This window comes from Doryrhamphus excisus, linkage group LG21 (genome assembly GCF_037039965.1).
Source record: "Doryrhamphus excisus strain RoL-2023G ecotype Guam linkage group LG21, RoL_Dexc_Guam_v1.1, whole genome shotgun sequence".
Lineage (NCBI taxonomy): Eukaryota > Metazoa > Chordata > Actinopteri > Syngnathiformes > Syngnathidae > Doryrhamphus > Doryrhamphus excisus.
This window is the reverse complement of record NC_136377.1, coordinates 1,647,654-1,671,653: the sequence shown is the minus strand read 5'-3', so window position 1 is coordinate 1,671,653 and position 24,000 is coordinate 1,647,654. Positions and strand designations below refer to the sequence as shown.

The 24,000-nt window shown below is 41.8% G+C and overlaps 1 protein-coding gene across 3 annotated transcripts in view; it reads left to right on the top strand.

Moving 5' to 3' along the window:
- The first annotated feature begins 221 nt into the window (after nucleotides 1-221).
- Nucleotides 222-24,000, top strand: part of camkk1a (calcium/calmodulin-dependent protein kinase kinase 1, alpha a) — a 39,602-nt gene continuing 15,823 nt past the window's right edge. Inside the window, exons 1-6 of one of the 3 annotated variants that reach the window (XM_058087778.2) lie at nucleotides 222-748; nucleotides 17,217-17,600; nucleotides 18,175-18,222; nucleotides 18,326-18,379; nucleotides 21,827-21,878; nucleotides 22,813-22,946. In XM_058087778.2, the coding sequence (XP_057943761.2) occupies nucleotides 17,301-17,600; nucleotides 18,175-18,222; nucleotides 18,326-18,379; nucleotides 21,827-21,878; nucleotides 22,813-22,946 (588 nt within the window). In that variant the 5' untranslated portion in view covers nucleotides 222-748; nucleotides 17,217-17,300. The remainder of the gene's footprint in view (nucleotides 749-17,216; nucleotides 17,601-18,174; nucleotides 18,223-18,325; nucleotides 18,380-21,826; nucleotides 21,879-22,812; nucleotides 22,947-24,000) is intronic. The other 2 variants (XM_058087779.2, XM_058087780.2) reach the window with 2 other exon arrangements.

Below are 24,000 nucleotides of genomic sequence, written 5' to 3'. Positions count from 1 at the left end.
CCTGTGATTGGCTGGCCTCTCGCCCGAAGATAGCTGGGATAGGCTCCAGCACCTCTCGACCCTGGTGAGGATAAGGGTAGAAAATGAATGAATGAATGAAAGAAAGAATGAAAGCACCTTTAGGCGGTGTTGCACCGGCAATGACGTCACTAATGAATCCCAAATCCCAGGTGATCTCCACCCATCTTCACCTCTGAGAGATGATTCAATTGGTGGCCATTTGGGAAACACTGCAATAAAAACATGTCGGCGGCAGGGGCATTTATTTCCCACTCGAATAAATCCGCCTTAAAGACAGAATCCAAGCAAGAATGGCGATCTTAGCGCCGGTCGTGGGTAGCAGACAACGTGACTGTGGCGTGTGGTGTTCAACGTGACATGCAATGGCGCCCGGAACAGGACGGATGATAGGACCCGTTGAAGAACTGAAGGCTGAATAACTAAAGTTATGCTTTTCCGTGTGCAGCAGCAGCAGCAGCGGCAGCAGCGGTGAGAGACAAAGCAGCGAGTGTTTTTTCCACGCGTGGAGGGCAGCCGGCTCCGTCTGGCTCGCTGGTTCTCCGCCTCGCGAACAAAAGCAGGAGGCTCCGGTGTGGTCGCCGTATTCGGGACGAGGGTCTCGGATGGGACGCGTCTCAGACCAGCCGTCCCGGCTTTCACGTCGCGAAGAGGCGAAGCTCATTTATTTGGAATCCGAACGGGACATTTTGAATCTCTGACACCGGAAAAAAAAGAATCGTTCATTTGGGTGAGTCAAACTTTTACGATTATTTCATTCCGATTCCTCGTTTGCGTGTGTTTGTGTGCGGGTGTGCAAAATACTGCCAGGCCAAAATATGGGGAAGTGGATGGGACAAATGCTGATGCAAATATACAAAACGCCGCGCCCGTCCTTCTGGTACAGTTCTTGACTGGAGACCGGAGACCCCCCCTAGGACTGCAGACCCTCGGGATTCCAACCACTTCCACAGCACACACGTCCGCAAAAGGATGTGCGGCATGCACCCGGAGTGACGCTAACCGCCCTTAATCCGCCTAATACACCTTGGCCGTGCACTGTATGGCAACATGTATGTTTTTACACTAATACTACACTAATACTACTAATATTACTACAAGTATTATAAATGAAAGTACACATTCTGTTTTTTTCACACTGCAAGAAGTAAAAAGTTGAGGCATATTACTGCAGTATTTCATCATAAAGTATCTTCTCCATTTGTCCTGTGTTGCCCAAACCGGTACAAATATTGTCCAAAAACAATATTTACTTTCATTTTAACGATACCTAAAATTTACTGAATTTTCCGATATGCAAGTTGAACGGAATAATAATTAAAATACAGTAGAACCTTGGTTATGGCCATTCAGACCCGACTCTATCTGAAACGTACTCTAACCCAAACCCATAAGAAATAAGGGAAGTCCAATTTATCCAAACATGCACGGTGTGGAAGTGGTTTTTCGTGGGTTTTCTCTGGGTACTCCGGTTTCCTCCCACATTCCCAAAACATGCTAGGCTAATTGGCGATTCCAAATTGTCCATTTGAGTTTGAATGGTTTATATGTGGCCTCTGATTGGCTGGCGATGGTGTGCCCCGCCTCTTGCCCGAAGACAGCTGGGATAGGCTCCAGCACCCCTCGTGAGGATAAGCGGTATCAATCAATGTTACACACAAAACCCGTGTTTTATAGTTTTACATGCAGCAACGGGACGAATAAGACACAAGATCAATGCCACCTTCATGTTTTGCCATGAGTTATTCTTTTCATTCAGTCGTGTTTCTCACCTTAAGTCTCTTTTTCTTTCGATCACGGCTGCACGATAACCCAAAGTGGAACCAAAGAAAGTTTCACATGCCAGCATTTAGATAAAAACACTATTGAATTAAAAAAATAACTCATAGCAAAACAGGCAGGTGGCGTTTGTGTTGATTATAGAACTATAAATAGAACATTTTTGAGATTTCTTCTAACCTGCCGAGTCGGTTGGGGATAATTATTATTAATTGAATGTTCCAGCCTTTGAAAAAAAAAGCCCTGGGGTGTTTTTGCAAGAGTGTTGCCGAGCAGCTCCACTCCCCTCTTGAGTGTTCATTACAGTCGTGGACATAAATATGCAGCGTGACGCGCATCATGTCCAGCTTCACAACGCGGTGGCCTCGTTTGCCCTGTTCCGTCCTCAAACGTGGCTGCTGACCGCAGAAGAAAAAAACGGCGTTTCTGACGTTGATTTAGGGTTAGCAACCTGCGGCTCCCTTTTGCAATGCTTGAATATTTTTTTTAACACCCGAGTGTGGAAAATGCATGTCTTTGTAATGAGTTAAAAAAAATAGAGATAGTCATTGCATAATAACACAGCAGTGAAATTGCCAACAAAATGTCGTTGCCTGGCTCCCGTATAATAATAAATAATAATAATAATGTGGAGAATAAATAGATGACATCAAATATGAACAACAATGTACAGCGTAAACAGTAAATTGCACAAATAATTGAAATAATCCTTATCTTATGGGTAGGAAGTTAAAATGGTTGTTTTTTAATTTTAAACTTGTCTTATACATTTCTTAGCTATACCTTTTTAAGGTACTTTCATTCATTCTACCGCATATCCTCACGAGGGTTGCGGGGGTGCTGGAGCCTATCCCAGCTGTCTTGGGGCGAGTGGCGGGATACACCCTGGACTGGTGGCCAGCCAATCACAAGGCACATATAGACAAACAACCATTCACACTCACATTCATACCTATGGACAATTTGGAGTCAAAAATTGTCAACCCATCGAAAATCTCAAGAGGTCAACAGTCTGTGACACACTGTGTCATCTTTCAAAGAACACATTACTAACAGCACTAAATTCATCACACAGCAACTTAACACTCAAATGATTAATTCATACATTCATTCATTTTCTACCGCTTATCCTCACGAGGGTCGCAGGGGGTGCTGGAGCCTATCCCAGCTGTCTTCGGGCGAGAGGCGGCATACACCCTGGACTGGTCGCCAGTCAATCACAGGGCACATATAGACAAACAACCATTCACACTCTCATTCATACCTATGGACAATTTGGAGTAAAAAAAATTGGAGTCAAAAATTGTCAACCCATCGAAAATCTCAAGAGGTCAACAGTCTGTGACACACTGTGTCATCTTTCAAAGAACACATTACTAACAGCACTAAATTCATCACACAGCAACTTAACACTCAAATGATTAATTCATACATTCATTCATTTTCTACGCTTATCCTCACGAGGGTTGCGGGGGTGCTGGAGCTTATCCCAGCTGTCTTCGGGCGAGAGGCGGGGTACACCCTGGACTGGTGGCCAGCCAATCACAGGGCACATATAGACAAACAACCATTCATACTCACATTCATACCTATGGACAATTTGGAGTAAAAAAAATTGGAGTCAAAAATTGTCAACCCATCGAAAATCTCAAGAGGTCAACAGTCTGTGACACACTGTGTCATCTTTCAAAGAACACATTACTAACAGCACTAAATTCATCACACAGCAACTTAACACTCAAATGATTAATTCATACATTCATTCATTTTCTACCGCTTATCCTCACGAGGGTCGCAGGGGGTGCTGGAGCCTATCCCAGCTGTCTTCGGGCGAGAGGCGGGGTACACCCTGGACTGGTGGCCAGCCAATCACAGGGCACATATAGACAAACAACCATTCACACTCACATTCATACCTATGGACAATTTGGAGTCGACAATTAGCCTAGCATGTTTTTGGAATGTGGGAGGAAACCGGAGTACCCGGAGAAAACCCACGCATGCACGGCTAGCTGTGAGGTCTGCGCGCTAATCACTAGACCTATGGACAATAATTTTGAATAAATAATAATAATTTGTATAATGATAATTATAAAAAAATTAAAAATAAATAATAATTTACACATACATTTATGTAAGTTTATCCCCAATACTAGCATTAATATAAGAGTATAAAATAAAAATATAAAATAAAATAAATAAAAATATGAGTATTTTGAACTACTTTGATACCCCCAAATTCCCTCCAATGTAGTTTTAAGCATACTATGTTTTGCGGCTGAAGACTATTTTTTTTAGTGGGCAAGTGGGTGAAATGGCTCTTTTCATAGTAAAGGTTGCCGACCCCTGTTGTAGGGCGGACGAATGCTATGCACAAATCCTTTTCTGCACCAACCGCGTTCCCCCCCCCCATATGAGCGTCACTTTGTCAATGCTCGGCTTTAACCAGAAAGGCTCCTTCCCTCCGGCCGTCATGCAGAAGTGAAACCCAGCCACAGAAAAAGAGGCCGCGTCAAGATTTCATAGCCCCGACGCTCCTCTGGGAAATGACTTCATTAAAAGCGAGGGGACGCGGAAATTGCTGTGTGAAAGGGAGCGAGGACTCACGCAGGCTTGTGTTTTATATCCTTTATCCAAACATACCCTGACATATTTTTCGCTCGTGTTAAGTACGCCTGATCTTGAAGTTGGACAAAGACCAGAACGGCAGTGCTGTATGATGAACATCACGTCCTGTTGTTTTCTATTTTCCAGGTAATCATAACAAATGACGCTTAATACCGCAAAGTGCTCTTCCCAGTACCGTCCAACCAAAACACTTTGGTGGAAAATGAGAATTCGGGATTATATTTGGGTCAGTGTCCTAACGTGACATAGCAAGCGAAACTGAAAGTTATTTCAAAGCAATTTGCATATTAAAATAAAGTCTATCTTGTTTTGCTTATCTGAGGTCAGTCGGGTGACGGAGGCAGCAGCCTAAGGAAGGAAGCTAGCCTAAGTCTAAGCTTAAACTTAAACTTCCCCGGCTCCGTGCCACCACAGGAAACTTGTGCATGACAAGTTTTGTACTTGGCAGCAACGTCTTTTTTGACTGCTGATATCACTCCTCCTCTGAGCTACTTAGCACAATAGCAAACACTGTTGTTGTTGTTAGCATGATGAACTTGGTTGTATTAAACTTCCCCGGCTCCGAAACTTGTGCATGACAAGTTTTGTACTTGGCAGCAACGTCTTTTTGACTGCCACACGGCTGATATCACTCCTACTCCTAGCTACTTAGCACACTAGCAACACTGTTGTTGTTGTTAGCATGATGAACTTGGTTGTATTAAACTTCCCTGGCTCCGTGCCACCACAGGAAATTTGTGCATGAAAAGTTTTGTACTTGGCAGCAACGTTTTTTTTGACTGACATACGGCTGATATCACTCCTCTTCTGAGCTACTTAGCACAATAGCAAACACTGTTGTTGTTGTTAGCATGATGAACTTGGTTGTATTAAACTTCCCCGGCTCCGAAACTTGTGCATGACAAGTTTTGTACTTGGCAGCAACGTTTTTTTGACTGCCACACGGCTGATATCACTCCTCCTCCGAGCTACTTAGCACAATAGCAAACACTGTTGTTGTTGTTGGCATGATGAACTTGGTTGTATTAAACTTCCCCGGCTCCGAAACTTGTGCATGACAAGTTTTGTACTTGGCAGCAACGTTTTTTTGACTGCCACACAACTGATATCACTCCTCCTCCGAGCTACTTAGCACACTAGCAAACACTGTTGTTGTTGTTAGCGCGATGAAATTGGTTGTATTAAACTTCCCCGGCTCCGTGCCACCACAGGAAACTTGTGCATGACAAGTTTTGTACTTGGCAGCAACGTTTTTTTGACTGCCACACGGCTGATATCACTCCTCCTCTGAGCTACTTAGCACAATAGCAAACACTGTTGTTGTTGTTAGCATGATGAACTTGGTTGTATTAAACTTCCCCGGCTCCGAAACTTGTGCATGACAAGTTTTGTACTTGGCAGCAACGTTTTTTTTGACTGCCACACGGCTGATATCACTCCTCCTCCGAGCTACTTAGCACAATAGCAAACACTGTTGTTGTTGTTAGCATGATGAACTTGGTTGTATTAAACTTCCCCGGCTCCGAAACTTGTGCATGACAAGTTTTGTACTTGGCAGCAACGTCTTTTTGACTGCCACACGGCTGATATCACTCCTACTCCTAGCTACTTAGCACACTAGCAACACTGTTGTTGTTGTTAGCATGATGAACTTGGTTGTATTAAATTTCCCTGGCTCCGTGCCACCACAGGAAACTTGTGCATGACAAGTTTTGTACTTGGCAGCAACGTTTTTTTGACTGCCACACGGCTGATATCACCCCTCCACCGAGCTACTTAGCACTTAGCACACTAGCAAACACTGTTGTTGTTGTTGATGGCAGGATGAACTTGGTTGTATTAAACTTCCCTGGCTCCGTGCCACCACAGGAAACTTGTGCATGACAAGTTTTGTACTTGGCAGCAACGTTTTTTTGACTGCCACACGGCTGATATCACCCCTCCACCGAGCTACTTAGCACTTAGCACACTAGCAAACACTGTTGTTGTTGTTGATGGCAGGATGAACTTGGTTGTATTAAACTTCCCTGGCTCCGTGCCACCACAGGAAACTTGTGCATGACAAGTTTTGTACTTGGCAGCAACGTTTTTTTGACTGCCACACGGCTGATATCACTCCCAATATCTGAAGCGTTCAGATATTCAGGAATATTGAATCCATGTCTGGGAAGCTTTCCGGCAAACATTTTAATTTTTTAGCGTTTAGAAATAAATATTAACAAAATAGTTTATTTAGAACGTTTTTTTTCTGGGGAGCTAAAGACCTACCTCACAGTTTGATGTTCAACGCCGGATTTCCATTTTACTTTCCAACTACCTTGGTTAGTGTCGCTAATCCATTCCAGAAGGTCTGACTTTAACCAAATCATATTTTCTGGTAAGAAACAATTCCAGGAAGACAGGGAATGAGGAATTATGATGGAATACTGATGAATCCAATTGTTATTCATATTGTACATAAACAGGAAAAATGTATGCGAATCAGGGCTAGGTTGTGGACTTTAACCAAAAAAACACTGTAACCAGGGTGTATGCTAACCGAGGTTGGGCCCCGCCCTTTTGAGATCTTTACCATGACTTCATTTGCTGTCATATTTATAAATGAAACAACCTCCAATCCCAACATAGACGGTAATTTGCCTCGTTTTTTTTTTTCTCGTTGTAACCAGCGACGCGCTTTAGCAACTTTGGAGGGATTCACCACGCCGAACACGATTAGGCTGCTTTGTTGATAAGGCGGTCGGCGTTGTCGTAGCGAGTGAATACACCAAGACATTTGCGGGCCTCATTAGTCTGCGCTCAGCCTCATCTGCATGTTAGCCTTCATTATTCAAAGCGTAACCAGCAAAGGACTCTGGGGGTCCTCAGATCTTTCAGTTAACCGAGGCAAAGTGTTCGTATGCACTTCACCCCATTTGCACTCACCCCCCCCCACTCCCCCACCCCCCAAACCCGCTTTATAAAAGGCACCATCAGCAACGAGGCGCCTACCGGGGGAACCTACGTCCTTTCATATTCCGCATTAAAAGGGATGCTTGACGGGGATGCTCGGCCACCTAACATCATTTTATTTCAGAAGGAGCTTTTATACTCGTGTCATCACGGCCGCTTTATGGGAGAGCCGTGATCGATTCATTACACCCGAGTTCAAAGTTCAGACGGTGGTACATTCGCCAATTACTGCTAGCAATTAACACGGCTTCTGGGCTTGGGGAATCCTTTGGAAAAAATATCTGACACACCATGAGCCAACTGAGTCAAAAATAATGAGAAAAGAGTCATAATAAAATAAAATAAAATAATAATAAAATTATAAAAAAATAAGGAGAAAAATTCAAAATAAAATAAGGAATATAAATATAAATATAAATATAAATATAAATATAAATATAAATATAAATATAAATATAAATATAAATATAAATATAAATATAAATATAAATATAAATATAAATATAAATAGCGTTTGCTTCAGCAGGTTTGTCCTCCCAGAACTCTTTGAAACGAATGTAGACACAGTGACAAGTACTGCGTATGTACTACTGCGTCTGTACTACTGCATGTGTACTACTGCATCTTTTCCATTCAAGCCACACGTAGCAACCATCCGACATGTGCAACTATTGTGAGAAGCGGATTAACAGATGGTGTTTTATTTGTGTACGTCTATTTGCTGTGTGTGTGTGGGGGGGGGGGGGGGCGAGGAGGGGGGGTTCAACTGATTATCTTTCATGTCCCCTTTTCCTCATGCCATGTGGAATCCAAAAAAAAAAAACACACACACAAAATATATTTCCAGAGAGGAGCCTTGAGCTACTTTGTCCATAAAAAAAAATCATTTTAATATTTTTTTTTTGGGGGGGGGGGGGCAGTTCAAGATTGCTGTTTTCAGTTCATTTGATTATTATTAAGTTCCATGCGGACCGGGGGGGGGGGGGGCGGGTAAACGGCCGCTGACGTCATCTCGTCTATACGGAGAATTCATCCAATTTTCTGACCTCATCATTTCTCACATCCAATCCTGGGAATCGACCAAGTGTGGCGTCTTTTAAGTGGATTGCACCGAGGCGGGGGAGTAGCTCACATTATTGATGTGAGGGGGGAAAAAAAAAAAAAAAAAAAAAAGAAACCATCGGCTCAAAAGCATGAAAGTATTTTCATTTATCAGGAGGAAACTGAGCCTCCGTCTTTCAAATAACCTTGGATGGAGTTAAGTAAGATCTTGGATGCTGAAAGAGGTTTTAAATGTTCATGTCTCATTTAGGAAGACACAAAAAGGCCGTTATAATGTTTTCCGATAATTTGGCGGAGTGATTGCATTAATTATGTGACATCTTCCCATGGGATTAGACTGTTATTTTTCTAATTGCTGTGATTTCCGGTGTAAAAGCCACTATTTTTGTCTTGAACTTTTAAGCCCTGCAGATTACACATCAGACAACGTTAGCCAAATAGGTTCTGCCATTGGACAATATGCCTGTCAATCAACGTAAAAGTGTAACGTTCCATCAACAGTCGCTTGTGTTGCACGTCTTCAGGCAAGCCAAAGGCATCCAGGCAAGACAAGGGAGAAGAAGTAGGCCAGTAAAAGTCCTTAAGGGGGTCCCTGCCGGACTGTAAGCTCTCTGCCCGCCGAGCACCCTCTGTAATCACCGAGGGTGCCTGGGATCAAGTCCATGGATGTTGATGTAATCGCCCTTTTTGGCTCTTGCTACACAACATGTTCATCCTCTCTGACATAATATGTCCTCGGTTAGCAAAAATGGAATGTTTAGCACTCACCAAATCTGTCAAACCCGACACGACTTGGCACCAGCGATCATGCTATCATGCTATCATGCTATCATGCTATCATGCTATCATGCTAGGCCAAGTTCTCAAGTTCTGCCTTGCTTCTCGCTTCCATCTTAATGCTGCGTTTTACCAAGACGTTGTTGTAGGATGCTAAGCTATAATATCACAGCATGCTAAGCTATAATATCACAGCATGCTAAGCTATAATATCACAACATGCTAAGCTATAATATCACAACATGCTAAGCTATAATATCACAGCATGCTAAGCTATAATATCACAGCATGCTAAGCTATAATATCACAACATGCTAAGCTATAATATCACAGCATGCTAAGCTATGATATCACAGCATGCTAAGCTATAATATCACAGCATGCTAAGCTATAATATCACAACAGGCTAAGCTATAATATCACAACATGCTAAGCTATAATATCACAGCATGCTAAGCTATAATATCACAGCATGCTAAGCTATAATATCACAACATGCTAAGCTATAATATCACAACATGCTAAGCTATAATATCACAGCATGCTAAGCTATAATATCACAGCATGCTAAGCTATAATATCACAGCATGCTAAGCTATAATATCACAGCATGCTAAGCTATAATATCACAGCATGCTAAGCTATAATATCACAGCATGCTAAGCTATAATATCACAGCATGCTAAGCTATAATATCACACAATATCCATAAAGGCCTACTTGGATCGCATCCGTTACAGTATCAAAGCTGTACTTAATGTTAGTGGATTTATGGCATGATGTCATTGGCAGTTCCTCCTTAGTTCCTTAGTAACTACTCTAAATGTACGTGCCTTGGTCATTAGTTCCTTAGTAACTACTCTAAATGTATGTACCTTGGTCATTAGTTCATTTATTACACAGTAACTACTCTAAATGTATGTGCCTTCGTCATTAGTTCATTTATTACACAGTAACTACTCTAAATGTATGTGCCCTGGTCACTAGTTCCTCAGTAACTACTCTAAATGTATGTACCCCTGTCATTAGTTCCGCAGTAACTACTCTAAATGTATGTACCTCGGTCATTAGTTCCTCAGTAACCACTCTAAATGTATGTGCCTCAGTCATTAGTTTCTCAGTAACTACTCTAAATGTATGTGCCTTGGTCACTTGTTCCTCAGTAACTACTCTAAATGTATGTACCTTGGTCATTAGTTTCTTAGTAACTACTCTAAACATATGTGCATTAGTCATTAGTTCCTCAGTAACTACTCAATGTATGTGCCTTAGTGGTTAGTTCCTTAGTAACTACTCTAAATGTATGTGCCTTGGCCATTAGTTCTTTATTTATTACTCTGTAACTACTCTAAACATGTGCATTACTTAATTAGTTCATCAATAACTACTCTAAATATATGTGCTTTGCTCATTAGTTCCTTAGTAACTACTCTAAATGTATGTACTGTGGTCATTAGTTCCTCAGTAACTACTCTAAATGTATGTACTGTGGTCATTAGTTCCTCAGTAACTACTCTAAATGTATGTGCCTCAGCCATTAGTTCCTCAGTAACTACTCTCAATGTATGTACCCCAGTCATTAGTTCATTAGTAACTACTCTAAATATAGTATGTGCATTTGTCATTATTTCATTAGTTCCTCGGTAACTACTCTAAATGTATGCGATTTGGTCGTTTGATCCTCATTAGTTCCTCAGTCACTACTCTATATGCCTCGGACATTTTCCCTCATTAGTTCCTTAGTAACTACTCTAAATGTATGTGCATTAGGCATTTGTTCCTCATTGGTCCATTAGTAACTACTCTAAATGTATGTGCCTCAGTCATTAGTTGTCATTAGGTCCTCAGTAACGACTGTTTTTGTGTCATGATTGTAAAATGAGAGCTTATTTAAACAGGAAATGATTGCTTCCTTTTTTGGTTCCAATCCAGTTTGAGTGTTTGAGTGTGCAGGTCCTAATCCGTGCCGGGTTTGAATCCTTTGCTCTCAACTATACAGTACGTTCTGTGTGCAGGCAGCTCACCGAGCTTGTCACACATTTCTAACAATGAGGAGAGGAGCCGGGGATCAGTGGGATGTTCTGAGGGATTAGGAGGGCACTGAGCTCCACACTCTGAAGGGGGGGGGTGCTTTCTCATTTCAAGCAGGAGCATCATAATCCCATGCGGGTTCACGTCGTCGCAGCTTTCCAGCGCTGTGATATTGAGTTTCTCTTTCAAGCCCCTGGGTGGCTCTTGATTACCCGAGCGCCTTCGGACCAGTGCAGCACCTTCTATAAATAGATGATCAACCACAAGAAGGAAACTTGTGATGATAGGAAAGATCTGAATAAGTCTTGCCTGGAGCAGAAGAGGCGTCTGGTCCGGCCTTGTTAGAGAGGAACCTGTGTTGGAACGTCTATTGAGGACTCTCAGGTCAGTCCTGCTGGAAGATCAGTCAGTGAGAGTAGAGGAGAAATAATTGGCTCATCCAACATGGCAGTTTGCACCGTTGTATCCCAGGTAATCCTGGATATACCCAATGCCGGGTGGGGCAATCCAACATGGCTGATCACGTACACGTGTGTGTATTGTGTTTTTTTGCCATCACGTTTAATTGATGCATGGGGGTGTTTAATAGATTTACGGAGTTGTTTCTGCTACATTTGCCTGCTAATCCTGTGGATTAAATTAAGGACTCCCGGGGATTAGTCTTGTGTCAAGTGAGCAAATCACCTAATCACGTAATCATCACATTTGCATAATCAGTCATGATCAGCAGTTTTTTTAATGTTACAAACAAGACGGAGCCCCCTGGGGGTGCTTTTACACGGGGGGGTCACACATGTCAAGAGTCGCCATAGATTTGGCGGCCATTGTGTTTAGGAAAAAGCAGAACGTAGCGCAGGGGTGACCCAACGTTTTCCACCGGCTGGAGCCTATCCCAGCTGTCTTGGAGCGAGAGGCGGGGTACACCCTGGACTGGTGGCCAGCCAATCACAGGGCACATATAGACAAACAACCATTCACACTCACATTCATACCTATGGACAATTTGGAGTCGCTAATTAACCTAGCATGTTTTTGGAATGTGGGAGGAAACCGGAGTACCCGGAGAAAACCCACGCATGTACGGGGAGAACATGCAAATTGAGGGTGGGATTGAACTCGGGTCTCCTCGCTGTGATGTCTGCGCGCTAACCACTCTTATCTTATTTATGTTTTTAAGATGTCTTACAAGTGTAAAGGTGACTATAGGGGTGTTATTTCATGTCTACAGGGCTCTAATGTTAAAAAAAAACATGTTTAGAAGGTCATAAACAGATTTTCTATGCTCTAACTATGAAAATATTCCATTTAGTAATATTGAATCCGGGCCGCACGGTGTGCAAGTGGAGTTTGCATGTTCGCGGGTTTCCTCCCACATTCCAAAAAACATGCTAGGTTAATTAGCGACTCCAAATTGTCCATAGGTATGAATGTGAGTGTGAATGGTTGTTTGTCTATATGTGCCCTGTGATTGGCTGGCCACCAGTCCAGGGTGTACCGAAGACAGCTGGGATAGGCTCCAGCAACCCTGCGACCCTTGTGAGGATAAGCGGTAGAAAATGAATGAATGATTATTACTACTACTACTAGTAGTAGTAGTAGTAGTAGTAGTAGTAGTCTAGTATTAGCCTGCTTATTGGCTTGCTTATTAGCCTGCTTTTGCAGTATAAATTTTTTTTGTCAAAAAAAAAAATCTATTGGAAAAAATATCAAATTATTTTGGGGGGGCTTAAGAACATTTTAAAATAGTCCTAATGACACCACCAAGTAAAAAAAAAAAACATGCTAGGTTAATTAGCCACTCCAAATTGTCCATAGGTATGAATGTGAGTGTGAATGGTTGTTTGTCTATATGTGCCCTGTGATTGGCTGGCCACCAGTCCAGGGTGTAGAAGACCACTGGGATAGGTTCCAGCATACAAAAAGGATAAATTGAAAATGTAGTCCTCCTGGATTAACCGATTAATCCCACAATCCTCATGCTGCCTCCTTTTGTGGCCCCTGGTTGAAAAGCGACAAAACGTATCCAAAGAAAAGCCATTTATGTAAGACGTTTTGTATCATAATTGATATGTACTCGCCACGTCATACATTTTGCTGAGTCAGAACCACAATAGCAGCATATTAGTTATTGTTCCGTTATTTGAAAATGCCAGCCGTTCTGTGATTTGTGTGTGAATGCGTGTCATCGTTAGCGCCGCTAATGTGCTACATTGACTGACTGACGGAGGACGTCGCCTTGCATTGTTGGCGCCCTTTCCGACGGCAATTATTTCAATTCGTTTTTTCCCCCATTCTCATCGTGGACGGCCGATTTCTATTCGCCATCGGTTTCTCCACGGTCCTTTTGAGACGCTGAGCTCCATGTGATGCCAAAATCACTCCATAATCTCACCTTAAAGGCTCACTCAAGGATGAGGCCTAATCACTCCCGAGTGGGTGGTGGGGACGGTGGGGGGGGGGTGTCTCATTTCATTCTGCTTCATGGTGTGGGTGTGTTGGTGTGTTGGTGTGGGCAGGTGCGTGTTTGCAAGCTGTACCCTCATCCATCAGGAGAAGCTCGTTGATGCCCCCCCCCTTCCCACTCCCACTCCTCCTCTCATCTTTTGCTCAGCGTTTCACGGGATCGTCTGTGTGAGTAATATGAAATGTGACAGGTGAAGGAAAGTGGAGGCCTCGTCATCCTGTGGGCGTAGGGAGAGGCGAGCTACATGAAGGCAACACCCCCCCCCCATCCAGGTTTGCATGATTACATGGTGATTATGCAATTTACTTATATAAATCTGAAGCAAAAACATGCACTACAAGGATTGACACATTATACACATGTGTCAAACTCAGGCTCGGGGGCCAAATCTGGCCCACGGAATTAAAAAGTAGCATTGACTTGGGCCCGCCTTGTCGACCTTATGAAGCGATTCCTTTGGAATATAGCACAAATTCACAACCACAAGAATGTTCCGTTCATACATTTACGATGCCGCGTATCCTCAGGAGGGTCGGCGGTGTATGTTGGAGCCCATCCCAGCTCTCCTCTGGCGACATTCAAACCCAAATCTTCCACTTTTCCTGACTGTGTCGTGTAGAAATAAATCCTCCACCCGAGGACTCTAAGTGGGTTTCGAATAAAGGATAAGGGAATCTTAAAGAACCAAATCATAGAATGAAAACCAGATGGTTTATTCCTGACAGCAATACCTAATACAGACATCCGGGCTTATCTGCAGTCCCTGTATACCTACAAGTAAGCGGGTGTTATTACGGCATAGCTCTCTTTCCCTGCCCGGCCTTTCATACACTCAAGATTGTGTAAGATGCTGGAGTCCTGGACCAAATAAATCTTCCATCTGAGGACTCTAAGTGGGTTTCGAATAGAGGATAAGGGAAGCTTAAAGAACCAAATCATAGAATGAGAACCAGATGGTTTATTCCTGACAACAATACCTAATACAGACATCCGGGCTTATCTGTAGTCCCTGTATACCTACAAGTAAGCGGGTGTTATTACAGCACAGCTCTCTTTCCCTGCCCGGCCTTTTATACACTCAAGATTGTGTAAGATGCTGGAGTCCTGGACCAATCAGCTTTCAGAATATGTGTTTGCTTTAACTTTTATCTTTAGCTAGCAAAAACGAGCAAATACCTTCAGTAGCCAACATGCATCTTATTTCAACGTACATATGTGGACGCAGTGACCACAGCTCATGTAGCCTGTTAGCTTGCGTTAGCGTCAGTCAATACAAATAAATGAATACAGCTATCAACGTCTGCAAGGTCAGAACGCTGCAGTAGAAAACCAGAGGGATCCATCTCTATTTATATTGGGGGGGGGGGGGTGATGCGCCTGTTCTTTGCTCTCCGTCAAAGGAGAACAAGAAGACAAAAACAAAACCGCTCCTTGAAGATTTCCTCTGCGTGCAATATGGAGGCATGTTCGCTGTGTCTCAGCCTTTGCAAATAATTTTTATTTTGTTCTGGCCTTGGGTCCTTTTGTTTGCCGCCTGTATGCAATTGAATCCCGGGACAGACTAATAGAAAGTAGCTAAGGGTGAAAGTGGTCCACTAATGGATTCCAACCACTTCTATGCTCTTAGCATTACTAAACTTGTGCAAAATGGTCGCTGTTGAAAGCACTTCACCATCCAGCCGTGGCCCTCAAGGCCGTCATGATCAATTTTTCTTTCATGCATTTTTTATTTTTTATTTTAAATTACAGCCAGACTTGCTAAGTGGGACAAATGAAGGACGGACTCTTGTTGAAATGTCATTTGTTTCTTATGTTTATAAAGAAACATACAATTAACCTAATTATTCTAATCGGTAATCCCTTCTTTATCGGTTTCAGACCCGACAAGTACGGTTCATTATATCTAAATGACACTTTTTTTTATGTAGTTTGTAGAAATCCTCCCCCTGAGGATTCTAAGTGGGTTTCAAATAGAGGATAAGGGAATCTTAAAGAACCAAATTGTAGATTCCTGGCAACAATACCTAATACAGACATCCAGGCTTATCTGCAGTCCCTGTATACCTACAAGTAAGCGGGTCTTATTACAGCGCAGCTGCAAAAAAAGCACCCTTCCTTTCCCTGCCTGGCTGGCCTTTTATACACTCAAGATTGTGTATGAGGCTGGACTCCTGGACCAATCAGCTTTCGCCACTGCCCTTGCTTGACCCGCTTCTTTCATGGTGCTTCTGTTTTCGTTTGTTCGCGGGGGCTTTTCCTTTGTTGCAAAGCAAGCTGTCATATGCGTACCTGATGTTTCCACCTTAACTCTGTTAGTCCATCCATCCCTCCATTCATCCATCCACCCAACCATCCCTCCATCCAACCATCCACCCACCCATCCAACCAACCACCCACTCATCCATCCATCCATCCAACCATCCACCCACCCATGCAACCATCCACCCACTTATCCATCCATCCAACCATTCACCCACCCATCCAACCATTTACCCATCCATTCAAACATTCATCCATCCAACCAATCATCCATCCAACCATCATTCATCCACCCACCCACCCACCCATCCAACCATCATTCGCCAACCCACCCATTCATCCACCGAATCATCCCTCCATCCAACCATCCATCCACCCATCCAACCATCCCTCCATCCATTCATCCATCCAACCAATCATCCATCCATCCACACACCCACCCATCCCACCATCCATCCAGCCAACCCACCCATTCATCCACCAAATCATCCCTCCATTCATCCATCCATCCAACCATTCACCCATCCAACCATCATCCATCCACCCACCCACCCACCCACCCACCCAACCAAGGAAAGAAGGAAAGAAGGAAGGAAGGAAAGAAGGGAGGAAGGAAAGAAGGAAGGAAAGAAGGAAGGAAGGACAGAAGGATGGAAGGAAAGAAGGAAGGAAGGAAGGAAGGAAGGAAGGAAGGAAGGAAGGAAAGATGGATGGAAGGAAGGAAAGAAGGAAAGAAGGAAGGAAGGAAACAAGGAAGGAATGAGGGAAGGAAACAAGGAAGGAAGGAAGGAAGGAAGCCACCCACCCATCCAACCATCTATGCATCCGTCACATTAGTCCTTTTTTTGTGTGGGTGCGTGTATAAGTATCTTTTGTCTGTATTTGTGAGACTATGAGTTTGTTTTAGCTTATATCTTCAGCTAGCACAATTGAGCAAATACCTTCAAGTTGGAGCAGTGGAAACCTGCTTGTGACCTTCTAAATATGGTCTCCAACATCATTACATCGTAGGTGTATCCTGTTCTCTAATGTTCAACATTGAAACATCGAAAATGGGCATTGAAACAAGGACTTGAATTTGAACAAAGTCCAAAATAAGTCCAAAATAAGTCCAAAATAAGTCCAAAATAAGTCCAAAATAAGTCCAAAATAAGCGATATAATAAGTTATTCTTTCTCGGCGTAGCTGAGCGCAAACATGATTAAAATGCAATGTCTGCTTTAACAAAGTCTACTTCCTCTTTCAGGTCCGGTTAATCCCAGGTTGATGCTGTCGGGTGCGCGACAGTACTCCCCCTGCCGCCTCCACCGCGCCCACGTCTCTTCCCGCCATGGCGATGAGCAGCCAGCCCGGCTTGGAGAGGCTGGAGTCCACTTCTGAGGAACAAGCCGGCAGTCTCACAGACATCCTGGCCGCCATGTCCACGGACGACCTCGGTGGTTCCGTGCGGAATGGAGGGGCTCAGCCCGCAAGGACTCACCCGTCACGGCATCAGTTGTCTGGGAGGAAGTTCTCTCTGCAGGAAAGGGGTACTTACTTATCCTCTGCGGGGGGCTGCACACATGTCTCCCCCCGGGTGGCTCGAAGGCCTACAGTGGAGTCCAAACGTGTGTCCATATCCGACTCTCAGGTAAGATGCTTTTGGTCGTGATTCCAGCAAAACCTGTTTGGGTTTGTTCGATTCCATTGTTCAGTGTTTGTACTTATTTTAGATACAGTATCCCAACAGTACACCATTCTTTCATATTTCTAACCTGTGCCCGCCAATCAGCATCCTCCAACAATCCTCCGAGCCCCGCTACCTGTTTTTTGGTCTCGTTTCACGCCTCAAGCGTCGCTCTGGCTCTCAACAGAGATGCTTTTTCCATCAATTTCACCACGGCTCCATCTCCTCTGATCCTACTCTCGCAACCACTCACTGATTTTGGGGGGTGTTTTGCTCCAACGCCATTCAAAGCCCGCTGGCTAACTGACTGACCCTGATCGGTAGTGTCGCGCTGGTTGCTATGGAGCCGCAAAGCCGCTTTTGAAGCAGTAGCGCTCTAATGGGCTTGCAGACCGTCAACAGGAAGTAGCGTCATCTACCTATAGTACATCAGAAATCAGCAAAAATGTTGCTTTCACACCAGTGGCGGCGATGATGATGATGATGATGACGATGATGATTGGGATTCTTACTTCCCTGCCTCTTTCCCCGCCTCCAGGACTGTATCCAGTTAAACCAGTATAAACTGAAGAGTGAGATTGGAAAGGTAAGTTCTCTGAAGGATACTTGTATGTTTGTTTTATGAACAAACAGCAGAACGTGTGGCTAAAATCCGGAATTCCGTTGAACGCCTCGTGTTGTGTTTGCAGGGCTCCTACGGCGTGGTCAAACTGGCCTACAACGAGGATGATGACAAACATTATGTAAGTTAAGCACATTTATTTTCCCAACTAGGTGTGATGGGAGTCGTTGATAAATTATTTTGAATTTTTGTGCGGCCCGGTAGCAAATGCGCCACGGACCGGTACCGGCCCCCGGTCCAGCAGTTGGGGACCCCTGGTCTACTTAATGGTCGTTGTTTTTAAGGCATACAATGAAATAAGACAGCAGTTCTGTTCGATAAGAGTATACAGCAGGGGTGTTCACAGTGTGGCCCGGGGGCCATTTGCGGCCTGCGGTTGTAGTTGTTGACCCTCGGCACATTCTGAAAAAGATAATTCTTAATATTATGAAAAACAAGTCATAATTTTACAAAAGGCTATAAAATCAAGTGAGTTAGGCTGGAAACGACTTATGTCGTAATTTCACTTTAAAAGGTGGCGGCTATCGGAGTGATGACATCACAATCATTCTATAGCTGTGTTCGAAACCGCATACTTAGCTACTACTCATGCTAACTCTTTGAGTATGCAGTGTGTCTGTACTGGCAGTAAGCCATTTTTGAGTATGCGAGAAGTTGCCGGATGTTTACTACATTGGCCAGAAATGTCGAATATGTATCATCAGCTTACTACTCACACTCAAATTACCCAGGATGCAACGCGATGTTGGCTGAACACTAATCAGTGAAAGCAGTGATTTATTACTATGTTTTTTTTTTATGAGAAAAGTAAGGGGGCGACATATGGAAAAATGAAAATATGCTCGGGTCACTTTGATATTTTGTCAATCAATGTAGATATGCTAAGAAGTGATGTATAGTTCAAGAAAAAACTGAATCTCAGCTTTGGGATATACGCTAGGTGAAAAAGCATATTATATATTATCAACATTTTTTCACAGTTTTGCTGTTTTTTTTGTGTTAATATTCAAAATATTTCAACTTCCTTGTCAAATAATGTTTGGAAAATTAATGTTGACTTTATTAGTATAATATTCAAATATATTTTTCCAAATATATGCCATAATATTACTATTTAAAAAAAACTGTATGCTACTAAAATAACAGTTTATTCTTGTAAAATTGTATTGTTTTTCTCTTAATTTTTTAAATTAAAGTTTATAAAATTACAGCTGTTTTTTTCCATTTCTTTAGTTTTTTTCTCATTTATTTTCCAAACTATTGAAACTTTGTTCCTGTAAATTTCCGTCTCATAATTATTACTTTATTACTCATAGCCTAATCTTTTTTGCAGAAATTATTTAAATATAAATAATTATATATATATATTTAATAATGTATAATATATTTAATTATATATATATAATATAATCATAATATATAATAACAAATAATAATATATTTGTAATCTCATTAGATTGCAATTTGTACTTTATTCATGTAAAATTTTTCCATTTTTGCTGTTTTTTTTCGTTTCCTTGTTAGATTATATAAATAAAATGTGCCGTGGGTCAATAAAAAGACAGCCGTGGGCCACACTTTGGACACCCGTGATGTAAAGCTATCAGTCAGCTCACCCTCCACGCTGGGCTTTTTTTGTGCTCGCTTTTTACGCCCACCATCCAACCTGAACACCTACACCGGAGTCTGATGCTCAAAGAAAGGAACGCTGGCCAAACACAGAAGAATAACAACTGCTGTCCAATAGAATGTTGCCGTATCGGTGAATCCAAGGACAGATGGTGCCTCAGAGATGTTGACGGAGGCATCCACTTTCATCCTTCAGATTCACAAGGAGACAAAACGAGTACAGACGCACTTCTTGTTTTCCATCTCCGATGTGTAAACATTCAGATGAGCTTTGTTTTCTTACATTTGGAAGCCTGTTTCGACACAGATTATGCAGCGTGACGGAAATCCCGGGTCCTCCGGGGGCTGCTTGTAGCTTGTGTGGGACGACATCTGTAAATATGCCAAATAACAAATGACAGGAATGAAGAGCCGAGCGGATGATTATGACTATTTCCTGGCAATTTGAGTTTTGGGTTTGTTTTTCAATCGTTCCCATTTGCACTAATTTCATCATGTATACACGTGTGCAGCAAAGTGGCTAAAAATGTAGCACTTATCAATAACGTCAACAGTAGCTTAAGCTCCTCCTTCGGGGATGTGTAGCGGGATTTTCAGTACTTGTTCGGCCACCATTAGTGTGTGTTGCTTTCACTCCCAACCTGCATGGCCATGTATTGGAAAATACAAATGTAAAGGTGCCTGAGGGGGTGCTATTTAATGTCTAGAGGGCTCTAATGTTAAATTGTTAAATTTACAAGATCATGCACAGGTTGTCTATACCATAACCACCCCCCACACACCCCCTCCAACACATACTTGCTGTGCTAAGGAGCTCCATTAGTGTAAAAAAAAATTAAAAAATACTGTGCAATAAACCGTGCAATAAAAGTAAACAGGAGAGAATAAACTTGTATTTTAGGAAAATTATGTTGGGGAAAAAGTTCTAAGATTATGGGAATAAAGTCATAATATTACGATTAAGATTCTTTAAGAAGAAAATTAGAAAAAAAAATACCAGAAATGACAAAAAAGCTGTAATTTTGCAAGAACAAAGTCAAAACATTAAGAGAAAAAAATATTCAAACAAGAAAAACTAGAATAAATAATCATATATTATTAATAATATATAATATTATGAGGGAAATTTTTGCATTAGTAGCATAGAGTTGAAATATTGATGAAAATGTTTTATTTTGAACCCATAAAATTACGAGAGAGAGTCTAAATGAAGTTGCAATTCTTGGAGGGAAATTAAGCTAGGGAAATTAGTTGTTGAATTAGTTGTAATATTACGGGAATAAAGTCAAAATATTATGAAAGTAAAATTTGCTAAGATTATTTAAGAAGAAAAAAAAAATACTGTGCAATAAAAGTGTGACTAAAACAATGCAATTCTAGAAAGTTCTGCATAGTTCCTTTTCACTGTAATCCGTAATGACGCAACAAGGCAAAAACACTTTAGCTCATTAGCACGGACGTGACAAAATCATATTTTAAGTAGATCAGTTGAGTTTCTTTCTTGGCTGTTGTCCCATTATCCGAAATAGTCGTCTGCCAAAGTTTTTTTTTTTTTTTGAGCATCCCCAGTGAGAAAGCCTGTTAACATGGTTTCATTTTTGCAGCCACCGATGATGATGATACATTTTATTTTTCAATAACCACATTCAACTAAAATACATACATGCAGTTTATAGAAGTACTGTACTGTGTATTAGCGGTGTCGCGTGGTTAAAATGTGTGTTCCAGTATCTGCGTCATAACATACCTCATACATGGAAGACAATTAGCAACATGCCATTCAAGCCCCACCTCCGTAATACAGTGGGATGCATGTCTGAAAGCTGTGGAAAAACCCCTCCATAATGCAACCCAGTTTAGAAACACTCGTCTACCTGGGGAAAAACACACATGGGTGTCCAATATTATGTCCCTTACCAAAATGACTTTCTATTTCCAGGCCATGAAGTTGGTTTCCAAGAAGAAGTTAATGAAGCAATGTGGTTTTCCACGTAAGTCACGTTATGTTCCTGGTATACGAGACCAAATAAAGAAAGGACGTCACAAAGGTCATGTAATCACAAAGGCCTTGTTGAATGTATTACTGTATGCAGCGTTTTACCATACATGTTTTTGTGCTGCATTTGGACTGATTTCACTCATCAACACATTATAATGGGACTGGGTCTGTCTTATTGGGCACTTTTGAAGTAGTGGTGTTCATAGTCCAGCCTGGATTTAATACGAAAACCTTTTTAAAAAGCATTAATTAAGTCAGAATATTAAGAAAAAAGTTACAATCTGTTGAGAAAAGGTTGTAATTTCACTAGAATAACATAAGAAAAATATTAAATATTATTTAATATTAAAGAAAAAATATAGTATTTTTAAGCTGTTTTCAAAAATAAACAGGAGAGAATAAACTTGTATTTTAGGAAAATTATGTTGGGGAAAAAGTTCTAAGATTATGGGAATAAAGTCATAATATTACGATTAAGATTCTTTAAGAAGAAAATTAGAAAAAAAAATACCAGAAATGACAAAAAAGCTGTAATTTTGCAAGAACAAAGTCAAAACATTAAGAGAAAAAACTATTCAAACAAGAAAAACTAGAATAAATAATCATATATTATTAATAATATATAATATTATGAGGGAAATTTTTGCATTAGTAACATAGAGTTGAAATATTGATGAAATTTTTTTATTTTGAACCCATAAAATTACGAGAGTGAGTCTAAATGAAGTTGCAATTCTTGGAGGGAAATTAAGCTAGGGAAATTAGTTGTTGAATTAGTTGTAATATTACGGGAATAAAGTCAAAATATTATGAAAGTAAAATTTGCTAAGATTATTTAAGAAGAAAGTTGAAATATTTGGAAAATTGAGTTTATTTATTACAAAACTGTGTCTGGTGTGTGTGTGTTGGTCTGTGGGGTTCTCCAGGTCGCCCACCTCCTCGAGGGCCCAAGGCAGTCCAAGGAGAGCAGCCCAAATTTTTAGGACCGTTGGAAAGAGTTTACCAAGAGATCGCCATCCTTAAAAAACTGGATCATGTCAACATTGTCAAATTAGTGGAGGTGAGACACTAACGTTAGCATGTTAATGTTAGCATAGTCGCCTTTAAAGTCATTTTATAAGTACAAACTTACAGAAACACTAAACGTTAGCATGTTAGCATTTTTAGCATGCTAATGTTAGAATAATAACCTTTTATAGACATTTTCATTGGTATTAACATTGGCAGGCGCTCAGCGCTATCATGCTAGGTTTTGCATGCTAGCATTTTTAACATGCTAACATTAGCATAGTAACATTTTAGCCATTTTCATGAGTAGAAACATTAACCGGTGTTGCTACAATGTTTGGTGTTAGCATGCTAGTGCTAGCATAACTCGTGTTAGCATAGTAATCATGCTAATGTTAGCATGTTTGCATTGTAGCATGCTACCATTAGCATAGTAGCGTTTTTAGCCATGTTCACATTTAACATTTTCAGAGTAGAAGTGGTTAGGGCGCAGGCCACACAGCTAGGAGACCCTGAGTTCGATTCCACCCTTGGCCATCTACGTGCAGAGTTTGCTTGATCTCCCCCGTGCATGCGTGGGTTTTCTCCGGGGACTCCGGTTTCCTACCACATTCCAAAAACATGCTAGGTTAATTAGCGACTCCAAATTGTCCATAGGTATGAATGTGAGTGTGAATGGTTGTTTGTCTATATGTGCCCTGTGATTGGCTGGCCACCAGTCCAGGGTGTACCCCGCCTCTCGCCCAAAGACAGCTGGGATAGGCTCCAGCAACCAACCGCAGAATGACTCTAAATAAGTCAGGAAAGTTGTTGTAGGTTCTGTCTGAGTAATAGAAGCACTTTCATTATGGTCTCCCTAATAGACGGCAGTGCGGTGCTTCTGTCATCACTGATTTTCCATTTTCAAACATTTGAACCCACGCAGAGCAGATTAAAAGCAATGGGAGCGTTGTGTCCATTTGTCACAGATGACATATCATCCGCGCTGAGTCATGCACAGTGACACATTCTTTCTTTTAAAACAGCCAGCTCGATTTTTTAGAACTTCCCTGCAAGCCGGTTTACCTTTTATGCAACCCTAATACGTCTTAGTCAGCCCCTGCATT